Raw genomic sequence first — 14,454 nt, 5'->3', positions numbered from 1 at the left:
CAGTGCACAGGAGGTGAAACTAGCTACCAATCCACACTCCATATTTTGTGGTCTGTGGGACTTGAACCGGCAACCCTCCGGTTCCCAAACCAAGTCCCTACAGACTGAGCTACTGCCACCCCAAACAAACAAACACCATCCTGGTGTACACTATTTATTTAGTAATGTTTAAAAAAAGTATTGAGAGAAGGATTAGTTGTCATTGTCAGTTTTGGTCTTTGTATGGGAGTTGTTGACTGAAAAAAAACACGGCATAATGCCACTAAAAAGACCTTTTGTTCTTGGGGGAATTTTTCAAGCTTCCACTACTTCCCCAGAGTCAAAGCACCCACAAACACACAAACAATTATTTCCAGCATGTTGGAGAGGTTCTATCTCTATGGACAAATGTTAATCAGCTTCACAGAATTGTTGGGTCGCACCTTTCCTGGTTAACGCCAATTAAGCCTGTTGAAGACACAATCACACATTGACAGTGATGCATTTCACACCACGTTTGTTCTTTAACACGTAAAAGTCCAGCTTGAGCCGAATGGGAACACTCTCGCTAGTAAGTTTCACATTGGCTGATTGAAATGAATGGCAGGCTTCCTCAACAACTTTGCCATCTTTGCTGTCGACATCTAGCTAGGGGATTACAACTTTAACATACATATATATGCATGAAACCCACCACATTGGAGAATTTGCACTTTTTTTTGTGGAGCTCCACAGATATCCATGTCTGATTCTGGGATTCTGGGAAAGTATCGAGAATAATAAAATTTCCCCAAAATAAACTATTTAAAAAAAAGAATTGCATCTCAAGTGGACTGAAGGTCATACGTTTAGAGTCTCTGTTGGAAGATGGATTATATTACATGTAGGGTGGCACATTTGTTGCAGGGATGAATAGAAAATAAGATTTGAGCTTGTGATTTGATTTCACTTTTTGGTCTTTAATGTCAAAGCTAGCTGCTGCCTACCTACAACAGCCTCCCCTTCACAGTCAAATAAACCCTGCAGCTAAAAGCCCTGGCATCAGCCTCCCTGCTCTGTCCTACCCCTCACTACGCCAGCATTCGCCTTCTCTCATCCCTTTAATACTGTGCCACGTCCTGGCAGGGCTTTCCGGGGATTTGTGCAGAGAAAAAGGAGAGAGAGGGAGCAGAATTCAGCAGAAGTCATCCAGAGGTACGAAGCGTCCCCTGCGAAGGTGTGCTTTCCTAGAGGACCGTTTGCACTTGTTTCTTGCTCCGTTGTCACTTATTTACAGCCATATCTAATTTTACTAAGCCAAAGAGTCACAGCGGGGCACTTGAAGTTGTGAGGACGTCAGCAGCTTTCAAAAGAATCTCCTTACTTGATGCCAGGCTTCAGCGCCCCAAATTCTAGGCCACATTTGTACTGCCAACTACAGTGATCTGATTTTTATTTTTAGACAAAACTGAAAAGTTCAGATAAATGGTAATTGGACTACATTTATATTGTGCCTTGCGTCTTCTGACTTTAACATTCAACATTAAAACACTGATGGCGAGAGGCTGCCACGCCAGTTGCAGCAGAAAGGGTAACTAATGCTTATTCTCACACACACCTATGGCACAGCCTTCAGGAGCCATCGGTGGTTCAGTATCTGAACTCATGCTGGCTGGAGTGAGCTAGGGATCGAACCGCCAGTCTTCCTATTAAGGAACGAACCGCTCTACCTCTAAGCAGCAGCCCTAAAACAGGATAAATCTGCTCATATTGTAGCTTTTACTCAGCCACTGTATTGGTTGCAAACTTGCACCTAATTAAAAAAAAAAACTCCTAAGAATGGTTTTGTTAAAGGTTTTGAAAGTTGCGATTCAAAATGTGATATTAGAGTCATTCCTTGGCAACTACAGTACTTCAACAATACAAGTTTTTAAGTTACTGCAGATGTCTGTCCCAGATATTTTGGTATTACCCTCACAAAACAGAGTCAATTTGTGTTTCCCTATTAGGATATTAGGAAAAATAACATTTGGAGAAACAGTGGAAACAGGGAGTGAGATCCTGTAACACTTGCAGGAGTAATGACATCAGTAACAAGTTCAGAAACCGTCCCACTCAGGCCCAGATGCTCTGTCACACAAGGGCAGATGGTGAATGTGACACCATGCAGTACATCTCAATTCCTTTGACATCTCAGTGTCATCCATCTGCAGTGTCAGCACATTAACGTTGTGTGTTATTTCATCAAAATGAGTGATTTGAACTTGAGGAAAAATAACTGCAGAACAAACTTTTGAGAACACTTTGCCCTCTTGCACTAAAATCCACTTAGGAAAAAAATCGTCCATCCACCTGTTTATATTTTATCAGAGGCCATGTCCAGCCTAAGGAAGTGGAATGATGAACGCATGTTCATTTTTGTTCCAATTTTGTCATCTACCCTCTACAACCAGGGTGTTTGATCACCAAAATCAGATCAAACAGGAAAGCCAGCTCATAGTCAATAACTTAGAAAACGCAGTTCTTGTGTTCTAGTGTGGACATTTATGAGATTCCCTTCTGATAGCAAAACAACACTTGAAATGAATTGAAAATGGCTCCAGATTGAAGCATTTTTGTATTTTTTTATTTGTATTAATCTTTTATTTTAATGGCCAACTTTAAGGAAGTAATAAAAACACCAGTGTGACTGAAAAATCTTAACACATAAACAACATTTTAAATGTATATGTATTAGTACATACATGGTCTAAGCCACAAAGCAGAGCAGAGCAGATTATTTTCATTCAGTAAGAGTTTGCAGGCAGCGCTTCTGTCAAGTACCAGTGAAAACAGAGGATGATCCTCATCCCCAAATACAAGACAGTTCTCAGCTACGGTAAAAACAACATCAGTGCACAAAGAAAAAGTAAAAGAGCCATTTCAGTGTTGCTCTTAATCATCACCTGATCTGAGAAGTGCCTTTCATCATAAAAAATAATATTCTCCCCTGTACACCTTAATATGAGGTGCTCACATTACTTTTTATTTTGTATTACTATCTCTAATAGTGAATCTGGTTTTTTTCTTTTAAGTACAATTGTGAGGCACATTTATTTGAGTGTTTCCATTTTATACTACTTTATACCTTCATCCCACTGTACGTCAGAAGCAAATATTGTGCTTTAGTTACTAGTTACTTTGTAGATTAAGATTATTATGAAATATACTCAACTGAATGATTAATGTATTATTATAGATTAAAATAAAATAAATAATCAGAATCCAATAATACATATTATTGTGCATACAGATTACTTTTACTTTAGTTAGTAAGTATATTTCTATTGCTAATACCTATGTACTTGTGCTTAAGTAAAATCCTGCAAGACTTTCACTCATAATGGAGTATTACTACTTTTACCTAACTAAATGATCAGACATTTTAGCTGTTGCTGCCCATACAGATCGCCTATATTTAAACGCAAAACTCAGTGCCTTCTTTACCAGGAAAGAGATATTATTACGAAGGTTTTGAGTACTACATGTACATTCTCAAAGCAGACAAAACCTGAGGCAAGAAGTAATAGTAAAAGACATTATTAAGAAAAGATGGAAGACTGAGAGAAAGTTCCCACATCATTAAAAGAGAAGAAGAAAGAGACGCTAAGGATGCTTATAAGTACTATTTGTGTAAAAATCCTGCAGGTGTGATTACAATGTTTTTTCCTATTCAAATAAAGATTATAATAAATATTAAAAAGACAGGCTCTAAACATTACTTTTAAATTATGAATCCCTATTTTGTGATATTTCACTTATTTCAAATTGAGTTATATTGATGCGCCAACAGCAGTAATTAGCAGATTGAACAGTAGTAAAAAATGATAGGACAAAATATAGAATATATAAATGGGAAAACAGATGGAAACGAGTTATAAAAAGAGTAATCGAGAGTTTAAAAAAAGATATGAAGAAGGGGGCCAGGGGGAGCAGACAGATAGACAATCTTTATTTGGAAGTGGAGGCGGACATGGTTTCTCTCACATTTCTTTTCTTTCTGTCTAAATCTCATTATCCTTCTCCACACCTCTCCCTTTGTGGGCAGCTGAGGTTTAGGCACAGGACAATCTGGGTGAAAAGATGTCTGTCTGACTCTGTGTATTAGTGTGTTAATATTACATTTGCTCCTTATTAGACCATGTTCCGGCATGATGCAGATTGTTTAGCTCTTAAATAAACTGTGAAATTCATTGTTCGATATTGCGCGTTAACTGTTGTTGACATTTTGTATTGAGGTAAACGAAGGACAAAGAGGCTCCAAAGACTTTTCCCCCCCTTTTATGTTGCTTCTATTTTTATGTGCTTCTCCACCACCAGATAAACATGGACCCACTCACACATACACACACTCACAAACTACATGCAGAGATCATTAATCATGAGTGTTGACTGGTAGCTCGGTGTACTGAAACTGTGTGTAGACGCGACATGGGAGGGAGGCAGAGAGATAAAAGGATGTTTATCTGGGGCTCTTGCATAGAACATCATGTCAGGATCAGGCAGAAATTCACAGGGAAAATACTATACAAATCCCATTCCTTTGTTGTTATTTAAAACACTAAATGGATTTCAAGTGGAACATGGTAATGCACAGCCTTTATATTTAATTACTTATAGAAAACACAGATGAAGTTTAATGTTGCTAGGAGACATGAAAACCCTTGTCTACTAATGCAAGTAGCAAGACCCTGCAAATTGAAAAAAAAAGAGAAACTACGTCAATATGTTTGGACCTCGTCAGCTATAACAGTATTTTCTTTTATAGTTTGATGTGTTCTGTCATTAGATAGTGGGAAGCAATAGGAATGAGTGAACAGACCAAGTGTGATGAAAACCATGTTTCCAAAAATCTAGGTTTCTGTAATTAAATAATATAAATCAATACTGCCATCACTATTTTAAGTGTATACACATTTGCCTGCATACATTCCAGGGGAATACGTTTGTATAATTACACAACGCGAGCAAAACACTGCTCACTTTAGCACATAGCTATGACAATTACAATCTTGCTCCATCAGGCTGACGCCACAGTTCTGCACCTGTGAGTCTCCTGATGAATAATGATCTCGACTGAAATATTTTTCGTCGTAGGGCATCATTAGTGCGTGATTAGCCTCAGTGAGATACAGTAGTCCTGATTCTTTATGACTTCATTTGAATAATGAAGATAAGAAAAGCCTGCTTAGTGCATCCAGGTTCTTTTAAACCAATGATGGAAAAGTCAGACCTTCCATCAGATTAAGGTGGCGTATGTAAATATGGAAGTTCAGTCTTAAAGCGTTAGTGTGACATTGGTTATGACACAGGCTTTGAGAAGAAAGAAAAATAACAAAAGCGACTGGCTTCTGTCTGACCTCCACAGTGTGGATATTAAAGAATAGTGGAGTAATTATCTCAGCTGGCATTACTTGCTAGCTTATAAGTGATCAAGCCTGCAGTCCATGATTTCTTGCATTGTAATCAAAAGTAATTCTTCATCTAATAAAAATCAAAACCACATACTAACGTAAAGGAGGAATGCAGGCCAGGAAGCACATGGACTACCAAGCTAGCAAGGGATATGTAGGAATGGCTCACCATCAGCCGCATGCAGACAGGATTTAATGGATAATAATAATGGATGAATTAAAGTGAATTGATTTCATGCAGCTTGTTGCTTTTGCTTTCTGTTGTTTTCCACGGTTGAAGTTAATCGTTGGAGCAACTGACAGCAGCACAGAACAACAAAAAGCACCTGTTACAATGAGACTCAATTTTGTTGATAGGTTTTTTAGATGATGAAGGATCAAGGGATCAAGTTTGACAGAATGAACTCCCTCTGATGCACCATCATTGCCTCTGTGGTGGCTCTGCTAAGAGCATATGCATCAAAACCTACAAAATACTAAATTAGGGTTTCCCTTTTGGCTGTTGTTACATGAATGAATCTCCTGTGTCTCATAAACTACACTGTAAAGGATGAAAAGAGGTACTCTGGCAATGTGGAACATTACACCCACATGTTCCTCTGTGGAAGTGTGTTCCATTCACATTGACAAGGAAATGTGTGTATTTACGTATAATTATCTCCTTTTTACCTCTTTTAGTAGAAATAGGAGCCTGACACTAAAGTCTCCTCTTTTTGTCTTGCCTTTGCTTTATTTCCTGCCCACCCCTCCCTCTTTCTTCTTTCTTTTCTTTTTACGTTTTGCTTCTTCCTCTGTCCGCTGTTATCCCTCCTCTGCTTTGATTTCTCTACCCACAGGAACTTCCGGAAGCATCTTCGGATGGTGGGCAGCAGAAGGATTAAAGCACAGAGTGAGTCAGAGATGTGTGTGTGGTTGATATGTTTGCTCAAATTGACTGTGATGTTGTTCACCCCGCCATCATCCCGGTTTTTTCTCTGTTTTCCAGCGTGTTTTTGCATGTGTGTGGCTCTAACCGCTGCTTTGCTGGGATTTTGTAACGCTCTATTGCATTTCCTTGAGGATTATATGTGCATCGGTGTGTGTTTGATATGCCAGAGACAGGAGTCTGTGCATGTGTGTATGTATGAGTGTGTTAAGATGGAGGTGGCCTCTTCCTGTTGCATTGCTTTGAATGTTTGGTGGGGGGGTTGTTTGGTTGGTTGTGAAGTTTGAAGACAAAGACACTTAATCATATAATTTATGGAAAACGTGATGATTGTTAAATGGTGTGCGTCTGTGTGAGTGTCACTGCAAGTCTATAAAACACTGATAGAAAAATAAAAACTGATTCCTTGTTCTGGATTGGATGTGGGGGCAATGTGAGTGTCATTTTGTGATGTGACTGGTGTGAAATCTATTAGCTTGTTTTGACCTTTTGAATGGAAAGAAAATGGTGAAGGAAGCAAGCTAAACTAGTTAATCTATGTCCCACTCATGTGACAGGTAGCTTAGAAAGATCAAAACCATAGTTTCTGACTTCTCACCTCATTTCAGTCTTTCTTTTTTAAGTTCAGATGACCAAACAGGAATAGGTATTTCCAACTGAATTATGGGCAATTGGTGCAAAAAAGTGCTTGGCCTTTTGCTGTGAAAATCATACATTTGTGCAATTTCTCTCTGGTCCAGTAGTGTCAGAATGGAAATGTGTAAAAGTGGTTTATGGTTATCAGGTGTCAGTTAAATATTTGGAAAAAGGAATAATTTGGGATTTAAAAACAAACAAACAAATAAAACCCACATTTCTCACCTTTCATTGTGGAGACAAACGTTCCAAAATCTTGTTGCTGCTGACAGAAATGTCAAAGTTGTAACACACCTCAGACTTCCCCCTGTTGTGAGGAGGAACTAGTTCTCCTGCAGCTAATTTCTTCTTCAGACAATTTCTTCTCAGATCTTAGGCATAGCTGTAGAGGACATTTACCTCATGGTCACAGAAGCTGGTGGCAAGGCTTAATGTTGATTAAGCCAAATAGAATAAATTAAATGAAACCAGACCCAATCAAGCCTGAGGGAGACCCATTAGACCCTATCAATCGGTTCTGACTATAAAAATGAAAGCTCCAGTTCTAATCAGTATTTGTGATGTTTGAAACATGAAATAGCCGTTTGATAGCATTAAACAAATGTATTTCTAAAAGGAAACCTTGTAATGTAAAAATGTCTTTTTGATCACAAGAAAAACACATAAAAAAAGATTCTGACCTTATGAATGTTTTCACTAATGAAAAGACATTTGTACTTGATAACAAGTTGGTATGAGCAGCAAAAAGGAACATAAGTGAGGATCCATCAGCTTAGAAACTACAAAGGCCAAAAACATATGCCGCCTTGAGGGACACTGTTGATTAACCGTGTCAAACACTTTCAAGTAGTCTAAAAATATTCTAAGAGCGCAGTGATTACTGTTTAAAGCAGAGCTGATTTAATCAATGGGTCGTTGCTCAGTAAATCTGTGAAACAAGAACAGTCCTTTTATTTTCGTATCCACGTATGATAGTGATACTCCAGGATCCTTTACAGTGTTATGATTGTTAGAATACTTTATGTTTGTTTGGCAGTTTGTTTGTGCAGAGGAGCGACGGCATTGTATGTACACTATATTTGTGAACCCGTAGCTGCATCCGCCTTTGCACTTGTGTGTTCTCGGTGGTGAGTGTATAGAGGAAGCAGCCAGTTTGGGGCTTGTTAGTGTGTGTGTGTGTGTGTGTGTGATGTGCGTGTGTGTGTGACTATCTCTCCCCGCCTGCACTAGCATTCGCTGAGCGTAGATCGAAGAGTTTCAGCCGTTCCTGGAGTGACCCCACCCCTGTCAAGACTGACTCTCCTCATGAACCCAGAGACAGTGAGTTAACACAGATTTATGCACATACATGCACACACATACACACACACACACACACATACACACACACACACAACACCAGCACACCACACGTACTATTTATGCACATACATGCATACACATACACACACACACACACACACACACACACACACACACACACACACGGAGATGCTGACACAAACGGTTTCTTACAACTGCAGTGAGAAGCCAAAAATGGGTCAATTAAAAACAGAAAAGGGCTGTACGTTCATTAATGTATGTATTTGTGTGGCAAAATGTGTGTGAGTGTTGAGTTGGCACATAACAGTTTGCATGGGAATGAAGAGCATACAGGGACAGATTCATGAGAACAAGTTTTGAGAGCATACAAGGACATTCTCGTGAGAGTATTAGAGGTTTTAAGCCTCCAAGAGGAATTTTATTAGTCAATGTGAGCAAGCGGTAGGTTTTTTTTGCTTGGAAAGTTGTCAGTTTGTAATCCTAGCATGCACTCTTAAACTGAAAGAAGAAAAAGGAAAAGAAAAAAAAAAGAATGACCTGGACCTGTAAGAAATCGCCTTCTAAATGTCAAAATACTTCCCAATGCAATCAACTGACATTTGTCTCCAGACAAAACTGGAAATTAAACCCTAACCCTAACTACCAGATACAAACATATCCTTTTAAAGATCCTACTCAGTAAGTGTTTAAGTGTTCTCTGTGTAAGTGTTTATAATATGCACAAATAGCTAACATATTTTGTTTTTCATAAATTACCATCTGACCCTTTGTTCCCTCACATCTCAACTGGCAGATTGATTATAGCTCGAAGTTGCTTCCTACTCACTCTGTACTTTTGTCATTAATTAATTTGCTCACAAAGGTGGCTCACATTGAGTTGAAAGCCACTCAGTGCTTAGTATTTGCCAGCCATAAAAAGGTCTGGTAATCAGTACCTTGATATATGAGCCAACTTCCAGCACAGCTAGAATAAGGCCAAATCATCCGTAGCATTAAATGAAGGACAACCAGTCAAAAGATATGTATAAAACCATACAAATAGGTATTTAAAAACATATTATCATGTCGGCGGAACAAACACAAACTGCAACATCAAAGAACAGGGTTCTAACAAAGATACAAAGCGTAGAGAAAAATGAAGGGGGTGACAAATACTGCCAGCTGCAAAAGCGTAGTAGGTTTGTACGTACTTGTACTTTATTATTTGTGTATTTTCATTTGGGGAGCTGTCCTACCTATTCAACAACATTCTGTGTCAGAATTAAATATTGTACTTGTCTCCACTACGTGATGGTTTTTATCAGGGGTTTAAAGTTAACGCCACTTCCTGCAACCTGTACAAACTGACACATGCCAAGTAGGACTCATGATATGACAGTATTCTATACCGAAGACCTCCCTCCTGAAGTAAGCTGACATTTTGTCATCACGGTTTTACAGCTCCATTCATCCACGGACACTTGCACATAAAACACACAATCGCACGTACAAACTGACTGTCTCTGCTGTTGACTCTGACCCTGTCCATCTGTCTCCCTATGACTGTGGGTCTTTCTTCAACTTTGTGATGGTCTCTCTTTCTGTGAGTATGTCTTCCAAAATGGAGTGTGCGTCTCAGTCTGAGTGTGTGAAACTGGTACAAACGTTAAACGCGAGGATGCATGTGAATGGTGTCCAAGTGTTTCTAAAGGGCTTTGAATATGTGAATTAACACACACTGTTTGCATGTGCCGTTCGTCTATGTTGATGTCTGAAATATCTGTGGGTTTTATGTTTTTTCTCCACCTCCATCCTTAGTGTTTCTGTGTTTCAGAGTGTGATGACAGATAAATGAACTGTTGATGACAGTCTAATGGTGTGGTTGATGCCTCATTCCTCCTTTTCCCTGAGGGAAAGGTATTGTTCTCCAGAGGAGTGACATTAATTGTCAGTCTTGTTTGTCTTTTTCCTCTTTTTCATACTTTTCTACTTCAATTCCCCTCTTCAAACTGCTATTTCCCCCTGGGTACCTACCATTGTATTATTGGATGTCTTTATTAGCCTTTGAGGCTGATACCACCATAGATCTTTGGAAGTTTAAAAAACTAAGTAATGGTGACACCGCTTCAGAATTACCTCAAACCCTTATTGGCTTTTCTGTTCGATATATCTGTGATAAGCAAAATTAACGATTTACTTTGACGGTAAATACAGACATGAGTCCAGTCAAAGAATCAAGGAGGAGAAGAGAATATATTTTGTACAGGACAGCGGACATTTTGGCAGTAATAAATGCCTTAAGCTCACATTAAACATGCCAATCATGTTTGTTAACGCTCAGGAACAGCAATGATACCAGCAATATATTAATTGCTCAGGGATTATAACCAACAAAAACACATATTATCAAGTGAAGAAAAAGAAACTGCATCACACCACCTGGCCATAGATCAAAGAAGTATATCGACAGCTCAGAGCTAACAAACAACTGCCTCTCATTATCTCAGTCAATTAAGCGGTAAAAGCAAACTAAGGCAACAAAACAACTATGAGAAAGAGTCCACACTGCCCCAGAGTCTCAGTTCAACCTCAAGATGTCATAACAGGCTTTCTGACACGAAAAAACGTCCGATAATAGCCATAACACATCAGTATGGTTCTGCTTTAAGAGCCAATACATTGTTTTCATTGTATAACTTATGGTGGTTCAATATGAATCAGGTGTGTAGTGGCTAATACCATTAACAACCACTAAAGGTGGGGTCAGTCATTCTGGAGAAAAGGAGCTGAGTCTCATTCCCAGGTTATAAAATACCAACGCTTTGGGTTGCCAAAGAATCAGTATTTGACAGCCCGGGAATGAGACTAAACAATCTCCTTACACTGAAGTAGGTTACTAGAATCACTGTTGGCTCTGTAGGACAAATGAGTTTGACACCACATTAAGAAATCCCCCTCCAGGTGAGAAATAGTTCAACAGCTGTCCTGTACCATAATCCAAGGTTATACAGAAGCCCTGTAGAGTTTAACTGAGTGACAAGCTAATATGCTAATTAGTGCCCCTGTTTTAAGTCTTCAAAACTTATGTGGAATAGCATTGGCCATACAAAAATACACACGACCCTTGCATTGTATTTGAGTATTTTGAGTGATGTTATTGCAATACAATCTGCTTGATACATTTATATATGTTTTGTTATATGTTATATTGCATATGTTAAAATATCTAGTGTGTAAAATGAATAAACTTCCCTTCTTAGAACAGCCGCCCTCTGATCGCAGTTTTCATAGCTCTCCTTGTTAGCCGATTCCGGAAACACTCACTACCTGTCATCTTTTGTTCGGCCTCTGCCAGCTGTCTCTTTTTTTTCCTGCTCCATCTGTCATTTTCTTACACCATTATCAACAATTCCATCTTTTTTCCTCTCCTCCGCACTCACCGATTCCTGGACATGTCCTTCACTCCCAGATTTTCTCTTTCTGTTTCACCTTTGCCTCCCACCCGACACTTCTGCCTACACCCTATTATCTCAAGTCTTTTTCCTCACGGTGTGTTATATTCTCTTCCAGGCGGAGACCTGCAGGCCTCTTGTGGTACCCTGGATGAAGGAGGCGTTGATGACAACTTAGACTGGGAGGAGGAGAGAGAGATGGAGAGGCAGGCCTGTGAAGGAGATGATTTTGTACCTCCTAAAATCATGGTAAGATGCCAGTATTGTAATAATCTGCTAATTATTTAATCAAATGCAAATTTATATTACCTAATTTCCTGTTTAAGCAGGTTAATAAGAGACATCATACAATATAAGTAAACAGAATTTGTGAAAATTAGTTTATTCTCAGATTACTTAATATGCAGGTGTGGCATCTTAAATGCAACTAAAGTATTGTCTACCATTAACAGTACATTCCCTGCAGGCATGAGAGTGTGATAGAGTTAGCTCTTTTCAGCTTTCCTCTCATTTCTACTAAACTATCTTCCTCATCCCCCGACTTTGCTCCATTTTCTTCCATCTTCTACGCTTTCCTTCCCTCACCCCTCCACCTTCCCTCTCCCTCTTTTGTTCCTACTTCACCTTTAGCTGATCTCTTCGAAGGTCCCCAAGGCAGAGTACGTTCCCACTATAATCCGCAGGGATGACCCCTCCATCATCCCCATACTCTATGTGAGTTGAGCATTGGCATGTGTGCAGACAGACACATCACAAGTTGTTTCTTTAAAAAAAAAAAGGTGTCATATAATACAGATTGCAATGTAAATATAATCAGTTTACAATGTTACAATGATTGTTTTTACAAATGTATTTTTCCCTAGGACCATGAACATGCAACTTTTGATGATATTTTGGGTGAGTGAATATTCCTGTTTGTGTTAGTATCTGCCTTTTTAACCCTTTCTAACCACAGATACATTTAAACTTCTGTTTTTAGGATTTATTTCTGCATTCTGAAAAAGATTCTTTGATGCTCATAACAGAAGAACTTGCAGGAAATGGTCCCTTCAGTTTCCTAAGATAATAATGAACGCTGTATTAAATAAAGCTCACATACACTTATTGAAAAGATGTCAAACGATAGTTTGCACTAGATTTCAAGGTTTCCAGTTTATCATCTTTCACTGGCCTGTTTTATTTGCTGTGAAGTACAAACTGTTTAATTCAAATTAAACTACATCTTCCATTAGTGTCTCTGCTCTCTATTATTGCACCTGTACTTGAACTCACCCTCCAGAGAGTTCCTTTGTGTTCACATTTCTCCCTCTCAGTACATTGTTACTTGTCTCTTTGCATATTCTTTTCTCTTTCCGTTCTCGGTCCCTGCTGTTCACATCAATCCAACCTTTTTCCCCCTCCCTTTACAGAGGAAATAGAGAAGAAGCTCACAGCTTACAGGAGAGGAAGCAAGTTCTGGAGGATGCTCATCTTTTGTCAGGTGAAGAATGAGACAAATAAAAGTATAAAACTATAGAATTTATTTGGAATATATGGGGTCATGTGTTTCATACGCTCCATATGGAATTGGAGTAACCAGCTACACTGCGTTCAGTACCTTCCTTTGGGATTTAAGCAATTAGCAGTTGTGATAGTACTAATGTGTTTGATTCCTGTGTGTGTTTCTTAGGGAGGGCCCGGTCACCTGTATTTACTGAAGAATAAAGTGGCAACCTTTGCTAAGGTGGAAAAGGAGGAGGACATGAGCCAGTAAGTTAACGCCAGATTACTGGGTCCAATCTCTGATGAATATTGGTTTATGACAGTGCACATTTTCAGTGTCTTATAAAGTATCAGCACGTGACTATGCGTTCCAGGACATTAATGGCAAAGTTTCTGGATGTTCTGTTTTTTTTTCATAAAATATTGCATCATTAAAATACCTTAGCTGCATTTTCATTGAGCCTTTTATTCCACAAATAAACAGAATAAGGTCTCAATCAATTAAAAATGCCTCTCCTAAAAACCTAGAGAAAAACAAACGGGCTACTTCCCAAAGACATCTTTTCATTTTAGGCATTCAGTGAATCTAATTTGTCATCTAAATGCTCTTTACTCTATTTTCAGAATATTAATGCAATGTCTGTGAATGCTCTCTGCCTTGATTTAAATCAAAAAGGTTCGACTGGGATGACTCAATACTTTATCTGCATTTGTTTGTCATTTATGAACACAATCTACTACTTTTCTGAGTGATGCATCTCTCCCACGGGAACCATCTTTGAATAGGTGATGTTTACTTGTTTCAGAGATATAAACACAAGGCTCACCTTCTGTTCCGCAGTTCTGCTAGACTCTGCTACTTTTCTAACAGTTGCCTCAGTGCAAAATCGCAGCCGCTAACCGATAAAAAGTGACAAGTGTGTGACACTTATCTTTTTAAAAGTTCCATTTGGTGTTGTGCGTTAGAGGTGTTTCTCTCTGATTCATTGCTGTGATGAATGTAAACAGGACAGGATCATTTTATTTTGCTCTTGTGTGTTTCAGATTTATTCCATTCAGAAGGAAACAAATCAGATCCTGTGTAACTGTCGCCTTTGTCTTTGTTCAGATTCTGGAGGAGGCTTAGTCGCTTCATGAGTAAAATCAACCCGGAACCCAACCTCATCCACATAATGGGATGCTATGTCCTGGGTAACCCTAATGGAGAGAAGGTATGCACACACTAATGCAAACGACATTAACTCAC

At 38.9% G+C, this 14,454-nt stretch overlaps 1 protein-coding gene across 1 annotated transcript in view; it reads left to right on the top strand.

The window, feature by feature from the left end:
- Window positions 1-6,247: 6,247 nt before the first annotated feature.
- The window catches only part of LOC118333117 (NMDA receptor synaptonuclear signaling and neuronal migration factor), a gene marked incomplete at its 5' end in the record, with an annotated part of 17,134 nt that continues 8,927 nt past the window's right edge, over window positions 6,248-14,454 (top strand). Inside the window, 7 exon segments of the mRNA XM_035668647.1 lie at window positions 6,248-6,300; window positions 11,845-11,975; window positions 12,357-12,440; window positions 12,590-12,623; window positions 13,136-13,206; window positions 13,396-13,475; window positions 14,317-14,419. Of these exon segments, the coding sequence (XP_035524540.1) occupies window positions 6,248-6,300; window positions 11,845-11,975; window positions 12,357-12,440; window positions 12,590-12,623; window positions 13,136-13,206; window positions 13,396-13,475; window positions 14,317-14,419 (556 nt within the window).

Source organism: Morone saxatilis, unplaced genomic scaffold (assembly GCF_004916995.1).
Source record: "Morone saxatilis isolate NCDOM2014 unplaced genomic scaffold, NCSU_SB_2.0 Contig21, whole genome shotgun sequence".
Taxonomy (NCBI): Eukaryota; Metazoa; Chordata; class Actinopteri; family Moronidae; genus Morone; species Morone saxatilis.
Note: the sequence above shows the minus strand (reverse complement) of the source record. Positions and strands in the feature narration are given on the sequence as shown.